At 33.0% G+C, this 18,532-nt stretch overlaps 2 protein-coding genes across 2 annotated transcripts in view; both read left to right on the forward strand.

Annotated features, from left to right (window-relative positions):
- Nucleotides 1–7,134, forward strand: part of eys (eyes shut) — a 32,851-nt gene extending 25,717 nt beyond the window's left edge. Inside the window, exons 13-17 of the mRNA XM_071597425.1 lie at nt 2,046–2,215; nt 2,445–2,728; nt 2,971–2,974; nt 3,845–4,135; nt 6,974–7,134. Of these exons, the coding sequence (XP_071453526.1) occupies nt 2,046–2,215; nt 2,445–2,728; nt 2,971–2,974; nt 3,845–4,135; nt 6,974–7,134 (910 nt within the window). The remainder of the gene's footprint in view (nt 1–2,045; nt 2,216–2,444; nt 2,729–2,970; nt 2,975–3,844; nt 4,136–6,973) is intronic.
- Nucleotides 7,135–13,654: 6,520 nt separating this feature from the next.
- On the forward strand, nt 13,655–16,973 carry LOC139698584 (uncharacterized). The gene is made up of 3 exons (XM_071597426.1): nt 13,655–13,734; nt 15,901–16,103; nt 16,733–16,973. Exons 1-3 carry the CDS (start codon nt 13,663–13,665, stop codon nt 16,971–16,973), a joined length of 516 nt encoding a protein of 171 aa, XP_071453527.1. The 5' UTR covers nt 13,655–13,662.
- Nucleotides 16,974–18,532: the final 1,559 nt, after the last annotated feature.

Genomic DNA, 18,532 nt, shown 5'->3' on the forward strand with positions numbered 1-18,532 from the left:
TCTGATGAGTCAGAGATCCAAAATGTTAATAATTACGGTTACTGAATTTTTTGCTTCAGATGAAGACCTACAAAATAAATCAGGCCTATTGGTAATTAGGCAAGAAATGTGATTAAGCTGAGATGAAAAACATTTTTCAAAATCCTATTGGTGACATTTTCATTGCCAGTTAAACTCTTGTGCTGTGAGAGATCACAGTTTTTAAATAAAATGAAATGTACGAATATGCAGTTTTGGCAATGAAATGTATCATATTTTTCATATTTAATTTCTATATTAGCATGGTGATTAAATTTTTACTTCAAAATATTTTAAAATTCACCCTTCATAGTCATTCAATAAATGCTGCCTGCAGTCAGTTCAGTCTATCTCAGAAATCATGATATCCTTATTTCACAATAATCCTGTTCTAATTTAGGTTCAAAACTGTAGGGGAGAATTTACTTGAGAGAGGAAATAAACTAAGATGAATGAAGTGTCGTTATTTTCCAAAATATTGGCATGTTAACAAACTAAGAGGAGAGTTTTTGGCTACTGAATGAAGATTCAAATCTGAGTGATGACTCAGACCCTCCCAGCTATACACGAAGCTCTGTGATTACCCAGGAACCAAATCTTTGTGGGTAATTACAGGAAGCAAGCAGAAAAGAATTACCTTTGATGCATGAATTTCTAATGCTGTAATAATAATAATAATAGAGATCAGTATGGGATAAATAACCTCACCTATCAAACTAATCTTTTGGTCGAATACTGCAGTTTTGTCCCAACTAGTTCTTCATTAATGAATGGGATACCCATACCCTATAGTCATGGAAAATACATGCATACGTCAAACTTGATATAATATTGATGCTTACAAAATCTTGAAATGTGTTAGAGAGACTTGAGTTCTGATCAAAGCTAGTAAATTTTTGCAAGGCCCTACCCAACCCAGAGCTAACTGCGGAGCATAACATTTTTACAACCATTATTATGATATTGAATTCTCAGCAAATATAGTCAAGAAACTGAAAACAGTAACTATAGCTAACTACACTAACAGTTTATCTTAGGGTTGAAAAACTAGGGTTGAAGTTTTAATAAAAGAGAGCATTAAATGATTTTGATATTAGAAGGATAACATTTCAAAAAGATATTAAACTTTCAAAGATGAAACATTGTGTGCCATTCTCAGTTTTTGAAAATAAACTTTTATACTACCTGAATAAGTTTTAGATTAAAAGTTGGTTGGGTTTTAAATGATCCTACCTGAATCATGGATAGAGAAAGTTACCTAAGTTTTGGGTTATCTGTAGACTTCTAAATAAAAAACGGTTTTCGATATTAGTATTTATTTTCAAAATGAAAGTTAATGCTCCAGGATTTTTGTTAGATCTCTGGTTCAGAATATGTTGTTCTTTCATTTTAAAAATGTGGAAATATTACCTATTAATGACCCCAAATGACATCAGTGTTGGAATTTTACTTTAATTTGAGTTAAAAGAGATGTATTTCAATAAAATTTTAAATAAGATTTAAGAGAGATCAGTCAAATGATCAAATTTAATGAATATTATTTTGTATTGACCTTATGATAATTTGTAATATCCCTGCTCTCTCCACGTTATCTTAGGAATTCAGTGGCTAAATATGAAAAGTCATAGCAGCAAAATGTTTTGTGGAATAGCCTGCCATCAAGGGTGCAATACCTCCTAAAACCCTGACCAATCTTAGATGTATCATTTTCATTTTATTTATGTTCTGGACTAATTTTACACCTGCCATTTCACATCATCATAGTTGTTGATATCTGACATGAAAGTTTGAACAAAAGAGTTGCCAATGAATTAGTTTTAGAAAGCTTTGTGATGTAATTCTGCAATGTTTAAAACTTTTATTTAAAAAGTGTTTCAATTTTTGAGGGGCAAATTGTTGGTGTTGACGGTGAAATTTGTACAAATTTTCATATTTAAGTATAACTTCTGCTGAAACAACAAGTGATTAGGTTCTAGGGAATCTCATTTTGCAATCCGCCTCTTTCAACCTTTCGTCTATATCTCCAGATGTATTTGTCAAAAGTCATGGTATGGACCACTATGTGCTGATTCAGGTCACAATCCTTGTGACGAGGGAACCCATTCATGTCGTTCAGGATCAACCTGTGTTGTGCTGCCATTGGGTGGTTACAAATGTGACTGCTTACCTGGAACTCATGGGATATACTGTGAAAAAGGTAATTATGAACAGAGAAAAATATCATGTGATACAGGCATCTATTTGAAATTGAGGTGCACATGAATACATACTGAACACATCATGCATATCACAAGTTGCCTGAATATGTTTAAATGGTGGAAAAATTACTTTTTTGATTTATGTTAACAATTTATCAGAACAAGTTTAGTATGCAGTATTTCTCACATTTGAGGCCCTAATTGGTTGCTATTATCTCTACTCAACAGATGCACCTATTGGATGGGGAGTTAAATTAACTGGCCACCGCTCATTTCTGGGTGTGAGAGTTCCCTTTCGAGGTTGGAAGAGGCGTCCAATGGGTGGTTCTTCCCCAGATAAACCTAAAAGGGAAGCTTTTTGCATTGACTTGGAAATAAAGCCCAACAAGCCCAACAATGGAGGGCTCATTCTTTTCGTAATGGGGTCTCATCCAGATGAATATTTATCTCTGAGCATCAGCAAGAGAGGAGAGCCTGAATTGAGGATCGGTCCTGGTAAGAATGAATCTTCAGTTAATGACTAAGTACATTATTGAAAGCATTACTCTGTAGATATTCTTAGTCATGTATGACATTTAGGAATGATTTTAGGTCCCAATGTAAATGAGGCTAATTAATACTTCAAGGCAGTTCCCAAAATGTCAGGACTTCCTCTACTTGTGGGAATTCTGCTCATTTGCAGTACCTATATCAATGTGCATGATTCCTTCATAATGTAGTAAAAATTAATTTTTTTTAATTCCTTGCATTTCAGAATGGTGTGTTTTTTTAAATAATTAGTTGTCTCAGCCAAAGTTTTACTTTTAATATGGATGCATTTTTCATAATTCTTAGTGCTAATTATTCAATGTGTGCCAATGATGAATGTTAAGTCATCTGGTCCTGAGATCTCCACATTCTTTAATTTAGAATCATTCACCAAGGTATTGCATCTTCCAGCTATTTCTATTGGAAAGATTGCATTGCCATTTTTATGCCGTTCATGCAACAAAAAACTACATCCTTCGGCAAGTGACTTTTTGCTAACCTACTTAAAAGTCACTGTGAAAAAAATTTTCAGATTATGTGAATGAAAGGTGAATTTTCTCTTTACCTTACCATAGAAGGAAATATTCCCTTATGGACTGTTTACTTGTACATTTATGAAACTTCCTCTCTCTTTGCCCTACAAATCCTTTCTTCATTTCTACCTACCTTCAACACCTTATAAATAAAGAGTTCTCTCTTACTTCCTCTACCCCACCTACCCAACATCTCCCTTCTTTATTATGACCTTCAACATCCCCCTACCTATCAATATTTCCTTCAACCACTTCTCAGCTTTTTCTGAATTTCCCCAATAACTTCTTCTCTTCATCCATCCTATTAAAAACCTTGGCATTTGTCTTCTTCCCTGCCCAACTTATTTTTTTCCATTCTCTACTGCACCACACACATCTCTAAGCCTACAATATATGCTTATCCTCTTGCCTTAATGACTAGGTTTCATGTTCATGAAGCAACACTATCCATAGTAACGTCTTTTCTAATCAAAGTGACATATTTATTCTGTGTACCCATCATAGTTACCATCTCTCCTCCTGCAAATGCCTCTTTTTCTGATGCAATATTTACTTCACATGTTTTAGGTTCCTCTAGAATGAGTGGCCCATTGGTCATTGGTTATAATCATGAATTCCAATTGGAAAATTTCCACCAATATGCAGTTAGACCAAACATTAGAGCACAGAAAAATGATGGTAGGTCTTATTCATCTGGATGGAGGAAAATTAGAATTTTTCGAAGAGGACAGCGAGTATATCTAGCAATGGATGGCCTGCTTCATGGAGCTGGCACTTTGGATTCACCATCCCAAAACTTACCAAGTATTCGGCCTTACAATAACTCTATTGGTTCATCACTGCCATTACTTTATCTCGGTGAGTTTTTAAGTAACTACTGCTGTTGCAGAACCCCTCAAGTATATTAGTTTTTTAAGTGAAGAGCTTTTAACATCCAGTTTTCATTATAATGTTTCCTATTTCTAAAAAAAATGTATGTGGATCAATTATACTTCGAATACATTACAGTATATCAGATATATGAAGAAATATGGATGTATCAAAATAGTAATGCAAGTGTGAGAGTAAACGTTGTCTTTGGTAAATGAATTTAATATAAAGCATGGTGTAAAACCAACTAATGCATTGTCACATTTCTATTTAATGTTTTATGAAGAAATGAATGAGAAATTGTTGCATGATTAAATAAATGTAACAATTAGAGATTTAAACGCATACATTCTTCTATCCATCAAAAAATATCATATTTGTAGTAGAAAGCTCACCAGAAATACATATGGTCCTGGAGGAAACAAGGAAATTTAGGACAATAGTGATTGTATTGATTTAAATTAATATTCCTAATGTCAAGCTCAAAATGTTCATATAATGAGTAGTAGTATTTATGGGAGGCGACCGACAGCTGAGGTCATTTGTGCCATAGGGGATGGATAGGAAAGGGTGAAGGGTGGAGAGAAACCCAGCATCAGCATTAGCCTACTCATAACGAAAGGCGCCAAGAAGTCCGCAGCTTAGCGTCCTATCCGACGATCGGCGTACTCACTCAAAGTGCCCTCGACAAAGCACTTTAAGTAGGGTTCAAGATACCTCTGAAAAATATTCAACATCGCCAGGATTTGAGCCCGGGCCCTTTGGGTGAGAAGCCATTACGATAGCCACCTCCCCATCTCAATCTCCACATGTAATGAATATATGGGATTCATAATGAGTATTAATGTTATAATAGCTGGAGAATTGATTGGTTTTTATTTTTATTTGCTGAATGATCATGAAAAATGGTAGTATACAAAAATATGTTGAAAGGCAAACCAAAATTGGCAAAAATATCATTAATATCATATGGAATATTTAAAAAATGAACATTTAAATAGGGCAGAAATAATGCCAGTATTTGAATGAATGCTTCTCCTCATTTTATTGTGTGCAAGTAAAATTTTGGCTGGCAAGGATAAATATAATTTTTTATTATATTCACCAGAAATGTGGTGCTTAATGGTGTTATTAATGATAAACACAGGAGAGATATGGGGAAGTAGGTTAGATACTAGTCTTAATCTTAAGCATTCTACATCGTGTTGCATTTTATTGTTGCATTATATGTGATGAATAATATGCTATATAAACCAGATTTAGTCATATTTCAGGCATAAATGAATTGATATTGAAATAAAAAAATCAAAAGGCCATTAGTTGATGAAGCAAAGTTACCACAAAATCAACTGATAAATTGATAATACAATATTTGGAGAATACATGAATATCCACCCGCCAAATTTCATTATCAAGTGATGATTTCTGTTTAAGTGAAGTTATCAATCACTGAGAAGTTTCAGAAAGGGTCATGTTAAAATTGAAACATTTGATCAGTAATTATTCTTTAATGAAAAATGACATCCATTATTTAACGGTTATATGATCATGACTTTGGCAGAATGTTCTGTGGAATAACACTGCCAAAGCCATAGTAATGTAACCATCAATATAAGATTTGGTATTTTTCACTAACAAACATTTATACAGACATAAGGTATTAGTTTATTGCAATTTGGTGTACAGTTTGTTCAAATAACAGGCATTTAATGAGTAGAAATCGTTAGAAGATTTAGTTATGGTATTTTTCGCCCATTGTGCTTCACTATGAGTTGTTTTATTATAGAATTTGGATGTTTAAGCATATTTTAAGGACACACACACTGAAATGCATTATGGCAATCCTCTCGACAAGAACTTCTTCTTTGTGATAATAATTGATAGTTATTTCATCAGTTTCAGTATGGCAATGATTGTTAGGTTTTTCCATTAAAAGCAAAATATTCCTTGGCTTCAATTCATTTATTTCAATAAAATTGTATTTTTGTCTGTAAAGTTGAACAATGAGCCCACAATGTTGCCTCATATCAAAATGTTGGTAATATTTATAAATTAGCTGAAGCTATATCTTATAAATCAAATCTTGCCCTTCTCAAACAAAGAGACTGCATATTTTTCAAAAAGTGAAGTTCGTAACATTTCATTAAATGTATTGTGGAAAGAAAGAGGCTCAGTGAGTTCACATCAACAGGGTTGCTATCTCACAATGCAACCACCTAGACTCCAATGCACATATGGGTTCCATGGCTCAAAGGATACATGAAAATATAACTCCGAAGTTCTAATTGTAACTTACAAGAAGACTCTTTGATGACCATTGGGTACTAGACCCGTTGATATAATGTGAAAGTAATGTAATGAGGTCACAGTTGTAATTTAAAATGTTTAAAGTTGATTACTAAGTAATTCAGTGGAAAGAATAGTCGATAAGGTTCAATATATTTCCTGAAGAGGTACTCTTAAAACTAGGCAGTATTTCCTCATCAGTATCAGATGTTGATAAAGTATGTGGGCAATACAAAATGCTCTTGTTCTTTAAGTATATTAATTTTAATGATGAATGAAAGAATTGCCACTTGTAAAAATGAATAATTTGGTAATTTAATTTTTACATAAAAAGAAACATTGGCAGGAAAACGTTCACCTAGGCTTGCAGTTTAATAATAGTCCTTGTATTTATTTTGATAATATTTTCATGCTTCAATTTTTCACAATTTTAATCAAGACTGAATTCAAAAATGTGCTGTTCCACGCTAATTTCTAATAATACAGAATAAGTCCTCTGAACTGTTTTATTGTGCAATAAATGTCATTTTTCCTTTTTAGGAGGCCTTCCAGATATAGCAGTTTTGCCTCAGGATGCCATTGGAGATGTAAGATTAGCCAGGTCCTTTGCTGGGTGCATACGTAGCGTAGCTGTAGACTGGCAAAGAGTACCATTAGGTGAAGGTGCTGGAAGCTACGGTCGTAATGCTTATGCATGCTGAAGTAGGAGGTGAAAATTGTTATTTAAGCTTAAAGTATAAAAAATGGGTTAGAGGAAATACTTACAATAAAATAGGAAAATGATGTTCCTTAATCTGGAACTCGACAAAAATATTTACTTTAATGTTACCTGGGAGTTAATGATAAATATGAAGAAGAATTCTGAAATGAAATATATTCAGGAATAAAAAGAATAAACGCAAAAGAAAAAAATAGCACAGAATTTGAACAAATTGTGGATCAGAACAAAAGCTTGAGACAAAATTTACATCAGTGAGGTATTATGTATCATACACTTAACTTACCCACTTCAAACATTAAATTAAATCCCTCAACTTGGATTTGAGTGATAATATATTGGGGTGAAGTATACTGCCATTGATACATTTTGACTTATTTTGCATGATAATGTAATAATGTTGAAAACTGTCATAGTAGAATTTATAAAAATATTTACTTTAATTAAATTGAAATGGAATTAAGTTTTCAATTCTATTGAAGGAAGCATTTATCAATTGCCCCGCATTAAAACTCACAAAAAATTTTTCCTTAAATGAATGAAGATCTTGCAATTCTAGTGCTGAATACATTTCTGGACTAATACAATCAACAAATAATTCAACTAACTCAACCTCCTGATTTACATGAAACACCTTTTCATGTATTTTTCCCGACTGAATCAATTGAAAAAAATCATAAATATGACTGCGTCAATTAAAAATATAAAATAAGGAACTCTTTTTAAAATTAAAAATTGATTATGAAGCAGTTTTTCCAACCTCTTGATTAAATGTAATAAACTATTTGATTAATCCATCTCATAATCTGATTATGTGATAGAAAAAAATGTCTTATGGACATTAATTCATACTCCATTTTGATTGCTTCCTTGTTTGAACTTAAAATTGTAAAATTCTCATGTGTATCTTATTACATGACTATATGATTAGGTAAGATATAATCCATAAATATAATACCTAATTACCATAGCCTCTTCCAATTTTCATTGTTAACAAAATAAAAAATAAACTACTGAGAAGGAGGTTATTATCAATGCATTTTTCATGACTGTGGTATTTTAACTGAACTACAGGATAGTTTTGTGGTAACTTATAATTAGTTACAATTAGAAATATTTTGAAAACTAAAGGGTAAGTGCCAAAATGCATTTGAAAATATATTTCTTCATACTTTCCAGGATTGGTATGTATTTCCAAAGTGTTTTTGGAATTTTCATGCTTCAAAATGGAGGTGTAGAATTACTAACATGTCAAACAATCATTAAATAATTTCCATAATTTGTATGTAAACATTTGGAAAATTTAAATATGTATTTAATGGTGTGCATATGAAGAAATTAATGCAATTGTATTAATTTCCTGTTAAGATTTTAGTATTGTTAACATATATAATTTTAGTATTGTTAACACATATAATTTTAGTATTGTTAGCATGCATCATGTTATTATCTGTTCAATTATTATTTGCAATTTTTACAATTAATTTCCATGCATTGAAATATATCAGGGTGATTCATACAGAGCCAAGCTAGTAAAAATTGTAAATGGCAACACCAACTGGATTCCTTGATTGGCTTGTAAGTAGTGATGGGTGTGTTTCGTTCCTAGTTCCTATGGTCCTTGAGTTTAAAACCACCCAGGTTCTAAATGGAAAAACATTGGTTCTGGAACTTTTATTTATTTCAAGGTTCTTTTCACTTACACCTCATTTAGGAATATAATATCCACCACTTAGAATCAAAGAACCAGTGAACTGTTTTTAGATTCACATAAATACAGAGTGAGGCAACAAAACTTCCTTTTTAAAGGGGTTTTGCTTTCCATAAAAGGAATTTATGTCTGAAGGGCTCCACTGTATAACAAATGTCTCACTGTTTTACAAAATACAAGTTATCGGGATATTTGAACCAAAATTGATAACAGTCAGAACCTCCATATGGAAGTTCATGTTCTATTATATAAGTAGTTTTATAAAGGAAATGAATAATAATAGCATCTATGTTTATGTTATAGTTATATTAATGTATTCTTCTGATGTGATGAAACAATACATGAAAGCCATAAGAAGTATTATATTGGATGATGGTCGAATGTGCATAATGGTGAATAACTCTAAATCTTCAACTTCATTTCTAAATTCAAATATGAAATTAGATGGTATCCACAGTCTGTAAAACCTTTTTATTTGAGCCTATCAAAGTACAGTAAATTAACATGATGGGTTTCTCTCCCAAACATGCGTGAAACCATTGGTTATGCTTCTAAATGATAGTGAAAACTAGTTTTCATCAATTTACTTGCCTTTAAAAGACAACTGTGCCATTAAAACCTGGGAAACCATCTATTAAAGCTGTTATGGAAATGTTATCAATAGTAAACTGTAGTATATATGCCAACAGTTAATATGTATGTATTAATTTGGTGCTACTATCTCTTTGTTTTGAAACTGAACAAAGTCATCAAATTTGGATGAAAAACTTTGCAGTATTATGAAACTTCTCACAAATCATAGTTATAGAGTGACAATTTCTTTGAAGGCAGTTAAGCTTTTGATTACTAATGCAACTATCAACAACTCTTTATCATTGCACTCACTGAGACTATAAAGAGTCGAGAATAAATAATAAAAAGCAAAACCAAGAACTGAAGGTAAGAACCAAACTGGTTACAGAGCCAAAAACAAAGTGGAACTGACCCATCACTACTTATGAGTATATGTTTAAGGCATTCTTGTAAATTGTTGCACAAGCCACTCTCTTCCCCTTTTATGTTGTGTGACCAATTGTGCTGGCCAACATTTCCCATTCCTCTCATTTAAGCTCTCAAATCATGAACATTTTACAGGAATTTCAATTACCATACAAGGGTTTATAACCATAGCATGGTATACAATGACAAATGGTTCACTGGCAGCTCACTAAAAGTTTGCTACAAGTCTTATGTCACAACTATGCAGCATCATATTTGGGGATAACAGTTTTCTTTTTTACATAGATTTGAGGGCACTTATGTTGACCAATATGTGCATTTACATGGTCGTATCCAGTGTTCTTAGACTCACTATGAACATTTAAACTCTTTTTTAATCAGACTTGCAACAATTAAATTTTCGACATATCACCGATGCTGTAGAAAGGAGAAATATCTTGAGTTGTGCATATTTTACATTCAGATAAGTTCATTTAAATAGGATTATCAAAGTTGGAGATATTTGAATACTTTTTTGACCAATACAGCTGGTAGAGAAAAATGTTAATATCAGAATGCCATTATCAACCAAGACTGGCTTTTGCAAAAGGCAAAACTTGCAATCTCCCCTCTGTACTTGGATATGATTTAACGTATGAATTCATGGCTAAAAATGTAGTCATAACAGGTATTAAAAAAGTTACTTAATAGGGGTTATTCATATGCTCATATCTAATTTCTGAGGAAAGTAAGCGCAGAAATGATGAAGACATGAATGAAAGTAATGCATAATATATTTGAATTTTATTTTCTGAAGAAGCTACTATAATGTCATTGCAGTCCAATATGTAGAGCACTGGGCTGCTGATTGGAGTTTAATTCAGGTTCAATTTTTGGTGATATTTCTGGGCACCCTTAACTTCTCCCATGTGATTTTTTGGGTATCAGATATTCCTGGGAAACTACAGGGTTCACAGGGAGAGGAGCTGACCCCTCTACCCTGATATCTGAATTTCATGTACTGTAGGGCTAAGTATGAGAGGAGCTCCACATTACCCATCAAATCAAACTTTGGATCGATCGAATGCCACGGTTTACTTAAAATATATGATTTTATCAAATTTTTCTGACTTCATGTGGCTGTCAAATGCAACGAGTAGAGTTAAAATTTTAATTTAATGTTTACAAGTTTCTCCATAAAAAAACGAGAAAAGTTTTTGTCACGAATTCATAAGGGGAATTTTGCTGCAGGTGTGACATGGCATCAGCAAGTTTACTGCAGGGTTGCTGAAAACTTCCAAACTTAGTGCATCAAAATGTTCATTAACTAAATGTAAATTTGACATGATCCACTTACTCCTGTTTACAGGAATTTTACAAGCTCTCTACGTTGGGATTTCTTAGGAAATATACTGGGCTACTTGTATCTTACAGCAAAGATGGAAAGTAAGAATAATATTGATGAATGGAATAGGTAGTCCCTCACTCCCTCTCTCTTCCCACAGTTGGTCAGTGGTCACTTTCACGTGAACTTCTGAATATTAATAATAATGACTCCACACATTTAATGCTGTAAAATTTAATCCAGCTGCTCTTGATCAACCATATAATTTATGAGTTTTGTTCTTTCTGAATCATCCTACATGCCAAATACATAAATCATAAAAATGAAAATGAATGTTCATTTTTATTTAAATAATAAATTCATGAGGTAAGCTTATATATTTATGATATATGAGTTATTCAAAGTGGTCAAAAAGAGTTAAGAACATCAACAGTACAATATGTACAAAGGACCAAATGTATTCAACATTTTTGAAAATCACTGAGCATTGTTCAGAAAGGTGTTCCATAGAATCATGGCATCAAGGTTTGGTGTGGAAATTAACAAATCACTGTAGTACAAAATGTTATTACGTAAAATCATAACTGATCAAATAATCTTCCACAAGTAATGAAATTAACCATAGTATATGAGTTCAATTAGCAATAGGCATACATAGGTACTTACTGAGCACTCATTGATTGAGCATTGTACATTCATAGAGTTTTAGGGGATTTGAGTGAGTGTTTATAGAATTTAGGATAGATACTTTTTACAAATGTAGTTATTAAAACTTTGTGATTGTTTTTATAATCTTATTAAACCTTTTACGCAACAATTTCTGGGTATGTATATTTTTATCTCATTTGCTTGAAAATAAAACGATAATTGCATTACTTTCTTTTATACTTTTTAACTTATCCTGCATAAGATTGGATAGAAAAGATCTTGGAAATACTATCCCGTCTTATTTGTTATCTAATATACTTTAACTGTGTGCATATTTAGGTCAGTTAGCAGGTAAATGATAATGCTAAGGGAATTTCTGGTTTTATTCTTGATGCGGCAAAAAGGAAAATCAGGGGGGAGACGCTGCTGACTGATCACTCCCACAATGCAATCAATAGGTTGCATTACCTAAAAGGTGTCAAGGTAATTTGGCATGGCATACTCCGTGGGCACAAAATAATTATTCATTATGCGAGGTTCAACCTATGATGAAAGTTAGTAAAAGATTTCATGGCTATAGGACTAACCATACATAGGCTCATTTCTTAATCAAAATAAGCTTACTCAGCTTCTGTTAAACTTATTTACAGATCCTCTATAATTTTAAAATTTGAAAGACGTTTTCTAAATCACATCTCCTAGTTCATCTAGAAAAGTTACATATAATTCAACGCATAATACCATAAAAACCCTAACATTTTATTATGAAAGTAGGAGGCTTTGTAAATTGGCATGTAACTCTACAAAATGGGCCCTATATTAGAAAATAAATGCAAGAAATAAAATTCTCAAATTACTTTAAGTGATAATAAACCTGTAGCTATGCATTGAAGACATGCCAAGGAAGTAATTACAACCCTACTATTGCTTGTGGGGTACCGTTTTGATGATTTAGAACTAAAAAATGAGAACTAATTTGCAATGGCATTTCAGTGAGAGTAGGAAGAGATTGATTGAAACGTCAAAGAAAGTTGGTTTGCTATTTTTTTTAGAATTATGCAACCACATAAGTTCGTGCAGAAAGGGAATTAATGTTATCAAATACCAACAGGAGTACCTGCTAGAATTTTTCTCTTATAAGGATGGTAACATTATAAATACATCATGTTCCTTCAATTAAAAGCCAATTGTTATAAAATTGGTTTCGTGAAACATACACTGTCAATAAAAAATATTAATTTTATCAAGCATTGAAATAAAAGGTAAAAGCTCTAAAAATAAAATTATGTTAGATTATGTTTGTCTTCAGAGCAAAATATTTATGAACTCAACCAAGTTATTGGCCCTGAAAACTTTGAAATATGCCGCAATCATTTGGATTTTTGAAGCATTGAATACTGCAATCACCACATAGTTTAAGAGGAGGACTACAGTCACACATGAACCTTCTATTTGTTTTGCTCTGGCCGCATTAATAGAAGGTGTCCGTTGTGTGGTTTAACAGTGTTCGAAAGTTAATTGATTTTTAGGCGCGCGGTAGTGATGGTAGGATCGATAGGGGAGGGGAAGGTTGCTAGGCTGCGGTTCCCGTAAACACACCACAAATACCTCCTTTCAACGCATCACTGACTTTTACGGTCCCTGGGGGTCCCTGGGCAAATGCGTGGGACGTAAACGACGTGAGTGTCGGTAGATTGCACGAAAGGATGCGTACTAAATGATGTAGAATTAGTTTCCCCAGGTTTTTTTTTATTTCCTTTAGTTGAATCTCTTGCTTCGGATAAAGTAATATTATCAGTAATAACTGAGGAATATACATTTATCGCGAAATGCTTTCCAGACGGGAGAACCTGCTAATTCGACCATGGCAAGAAAGACGGTATTATAACCATCGGAGAAAGGTAGGTGCAGAATAAACTTTGCTTCATTTAAGGGATTTATTTTAGAGAACTGTGGTTATAAAATAATTTCCAACGTTCATGCTTTGTGCTTAATAAACTCACTATACTTTAGCGTGCGCTGAGTTAGATACTCAAAAAAATAACGGTCAATCAACTCAAAGATTAAATGTTTATTGACGAATATCCAATTAATGTGATTTCATTACATTGATTTATTTTTCGCGCCATTTTTATGAGTGCTGTACCTACGACAAAAAGAATTGTTGCTCAAATCTTTTGTATAAACTCTGAACGCATCGGATTTCACAGACGTGACGAACCACGTAATACTGCTTGCTCTATTTGCACTCATGTATTTCTGCTTTTATTTTCGTAGGTTTAGTGCCGTGGGAATGACTCCGCTATAACGTGTATTACTCTTTTACGATTGGTGCAAATCACAATATTTCGATGCAACTTGACGAATGCTGATTTCGTATCGCACCACACTTTTCTGCTACGGTAGCTGTAAAATAATTGTTGGCTCATTTAGGAACAGTTGCCTAAAAAATAAGTTAATACGATGACATCATCGTAAACTATATGCACTGGGCATGTCATAGTCTAGCATTTTCAATCTGACTTTTTTTTTAATTAGGGAGGAAAAAGTGTTTATTGCATGAAAAAATTAAAATAGGGTTGCATATAAAATGTTATGTGATTTCGCATATCTTTCTAACTTAAGTTAGATTCAAATAAAGCAAAAATTATTAATAATATTTAGGAATAGAAATGTTTGTCAATAAGTGTCCTCAAATTATGCCGTTCGGAAATATTTAACTCCTGTGTTTTAATTATCGCAGCTTTCTACAAACTGCGCTTTCAAGAGAAATTGAAGGAATCATTATTTCACTTCCAGGAAATTATTTTTATTTCTTGTCCTGAGATTTTCTTGGTATAACTTTTACAGTTCCGGTAAGGAGCTACCTAATTCATCTCTTACTAGAACAGGTTTTTGGTGCTCTAGAAGAGCCATCTACAAGTGTCCATAAAGTCATCGAACGAATGGAAATACCGGAATAATAATCGCTCTACCTAAAAATTAATTAACGGATATCGGAAATAAAATTTATTTGAAGTGAGTTCCCCGCTTCTTTCTTCACACAATTGCGGTAAAGGCCGGGGGTGGACTGATGCATCGCTACCGTTGATAGTCTTTATGTCGCATATTGGCAATTATTTCCCTTCTCCGAAGCAACTGACCTTCAACGTCGGTTTTCATTAACTAGAAATAGGGTATTACAGTTTCTCCGTTTTCTATTTAATATGACTACAAGGGTATGGGCAAAAATAAATTTAATCTTAGATACTCCGCACTTCATACGAATGTAATAGTGCACACTAATTTGGCGCTATTAGGCTACCAGGAACGCTGTGAACGTAGGGTAGGCTAACTACGCATTCAGTTAGTCGGAGTATGAACGGTTCATTTCAAAAAAGACTGAAGTCGATCAAATAATTTCACGTAAGACGTGTTCTGTGATTCCCAAGGTGTCACCTTTTTTTGTAAAAATTATGGTCGGCATATTATTAAGTTTTTTGTTAAGATTCGGTAACCGTATAAGAACTTCTTTTTCAGATTTATTAAAACATGCAAGTAGAGAAAGCTTATATTTATCCTTAAGCGTAATTTGTGATTAAATTAATATGTTAGTTAAATGATTGAGCTCGATTCCCATACTATGCTAGGAAAATAGGAGCAAGAGAGGAAATATAGGCACTATTTATTTTATTTCAATATATGAAATTTAGGTCTGTTAATATATTCAAGGTCATCCTGAAAAATGCTCCAAAATAAATAAAATAAGCATACAAATAAAATCAATTAACTAATAATTATATTTACTGCTGTTCATTTGATTCAAAATTGAAAATGTTAATCCCTTTCTGGTTTAGTCTGCCTCTACCATTTGCACAAATGCATCTGAAATCATTAGCATACTACATAATTAAATATCAAATGGGGAGAAAAATATGGCATAAAATTAATTCAACCCTTTCTATAACTACGATTATAAGTACTATTCTCCTCATTGTATTTTCATTTGTATCAATAGGAATTTTATTTTCAGCTCTTTTTAATTGAGGCCTGCAGTCAGGTATAATACTTGTATTGCCATTTTTCAGGTAATTTTAGCTACCCCTGCCATAGATGCTCGACCACCACCTTTTTGGGGGCATGTATGCTGCAAGCTGAAGTCTTCTGCCAAGGAAGATGAGAGAATTTCTCGAATTGAGGAGGACAACTTTCGGCTTTTGCAAAGGATGGGGAAAATAATGCGGTCATCAAAGAAGATGATTGATGACCGCTGGACCACACCACAGCCTGCGTATGGAAATTCATGCATGGAAATATATTGTGCTTGTTTATAGACCTCAAAAGATATAAAAATGTTTGTTTATTGCACTTTACATAGTCTTCATACTAATACTACATGTTCCACTTGATGCATTGCATAAAAAACAAAATTTTTGCTTTAAATGCAGTTTCTAGTACATGTATTTAATGATTCATAACAGCTGATTAGAGTTATTATTTTTGATAAAATTTAAAAGCCATCCAAAGAGTATTGATTAATAAAGGTGCATTTTATGGATTTATATAATTTATACAAAAACTGAACAGTAGATCTAATAATTTAAGTTTAATTGAAATTATATATATCAATTTTTGTTGAATATCCCAAAGACAAACTGCATAAACTGACATCCAGTTTGTAACCATAAACTAATGTCTTAGGTAGGGAATACTATTGAATGGCGCCATTTCAGTTGTAAAGTTCAATGACCCTATTTCAATCGTAAAGGAGATTATTATATATCCTAAAAAAGAGTGAAGTGAAACAAATACATTTCGTTTTAGTCAAAATCTTGGAACATTCACATAAATGCAATTAATGATATTACTTAATTTTCAAGTTTACTTGTTTGTCTCTAAAGAAGTAAAATCTTTCCACAGGTTCCTAAACCGTGTGGGAATATATGTTCCAAGTGGAAGAATTAGAAAGCCAATTTACAACAGTGATGAGCCTGATAGCCAGGCAACAGCCTGTGTAACTGATTCAACAACTACACCAAGAAGACATTCCAGATGCTCAGCATGCTGTCCCGTGGAGACTAAACCAAGACAAGTAATGGGGACTGGTTTTGATTGTACTAATTTTAATGAACTTCTTCTTCAAGATTTTAGAAGATTGTAGCTTCCAAGTTATCTGGTGATTTACACTTAACCATCCAATTATGTTCACATGCTGGCTGTGAACGATTTGAATTCATGGACTTGGGACTATGACCTTTGTCAATGATGTATTTTTTCAGACTATTCCTGAAGAAAGAGTGCCTTGGGACCCTCCTAAACCAAGCATTAGCCGAAGGAGATCATCACCTGTTAGAATGAAAAATATTAAGGTACACATATGATATTTTGCTAGTTTAGTTCAAGCTCTAATCATTTCAACATGTGCAGAGAACTCATAGTTTCAGGGCATATTATAATGAAAATAATGGTAAAAAAGTTCACGAAAAACATATGTATCATAAAAAATGAATTTTTTATTTTCAGATTTGAATTGGTATATATATGCAGCCTCAACAATGTCTAACAAATCATGTTGGCAAAAAATATCAGCCTCACTGGGATGGAATCATTTTAACACAAGTTAATTATTTCAACAGGAAGATCCAGAGAGAAGATGGGGAGCCCAAACAGTTAAGAGAGAAGAAATATTAAAGCTGAAAAGTAAAGTTTATTATCCCCAGACAACCAACAGTATTAGGCAAAGGAAGTCGATGTTGAACGATTTTAAGAATGAAAATAGTTATAAAAATAGGTTCCTTCATCAAACTAGTTTCCAACGGCTTGAGAAAGTAATAGACATCTCTCCCACGGAGCAAATAGTGATAACATGTGGTAGTTTGACACTTTCCATTGAATTTCCACCCGAATCTTCCATCCACATAAGAAATGCAAACAAGGAGAAATTCATTCAGAGAGGTTACTGTCATTGTAAATCCTTTAAATTGAAAAACAACCAGTAGTGAGAGTGATATCTTTTGCACTACTCAAAAAATATGGACATTTTAAAATTGTTCATATACAATTTCTTGTATGCAGAAATATGGGCTAATGGCCACATGTGATAAAAATATCATGTTATTGACCTGACTGTTGAGGATTCTAAAGTTAGATTTAGAGATTGAATTTGCGCACACAAAAATATTCCATTAAGAGTATGCTATTATAAAACATCTCAGTCAGTAGCAGAACTAACCCAATGCAGCTGGTGATGTCTCTGGTGAAGTCTAGGCCTTAGAAGGGTACCATGATCTTCTGCAGTTACTGTGACATCAATTTGGAGCAACTACATATAATGAAATATGCTTAAATTATGCGACTTAAGTAGCTTCTATGCCAAAATCAATATTTCAGGTATTATTAAGTCAATATTTCATACTAGTGCTAGTCAGTCTGTCCCTCTGGATATCTTTTAAAAATTAAAAAGAAAATATGCAATATCACAAAGTAAAGTGATGACAGGTAGTATAGTATTCTCAGGTTTGGTTTTGGAAACAGTCAATACGACTGGTGCATTTCTTGCTCTGGGGACCATTGCTTACTAGTTCCACCACTGATCTCCAAACTATGCTTGATTCTTGAACTGATAATTTTCACTGAGTAGTTTGTAGAAATTTTTTGATAATTAACGAACTGAAGTGTAAAGATAGAAAATAGTGTTTTTTAATACTGCTGTGCAGTAGT

The sequence above is a fragment of the Hetaerina americana genome, unplaced genomic scaffold (assembly GCF_022747635.1).
Source record: "Hetaerina americana unplaced genomic scaffold, ioHetAmer1.1.p SCAF_9, whole genome shotgun sequence".
In the NCBI taxonomy this organism is placed as follows: domain Eukaryota; kingdom Metazoa; phylum Arthropoda; class Insecta; order Odonata; family Calopterygidae; genus Hetaerina; species Hetaerina americana.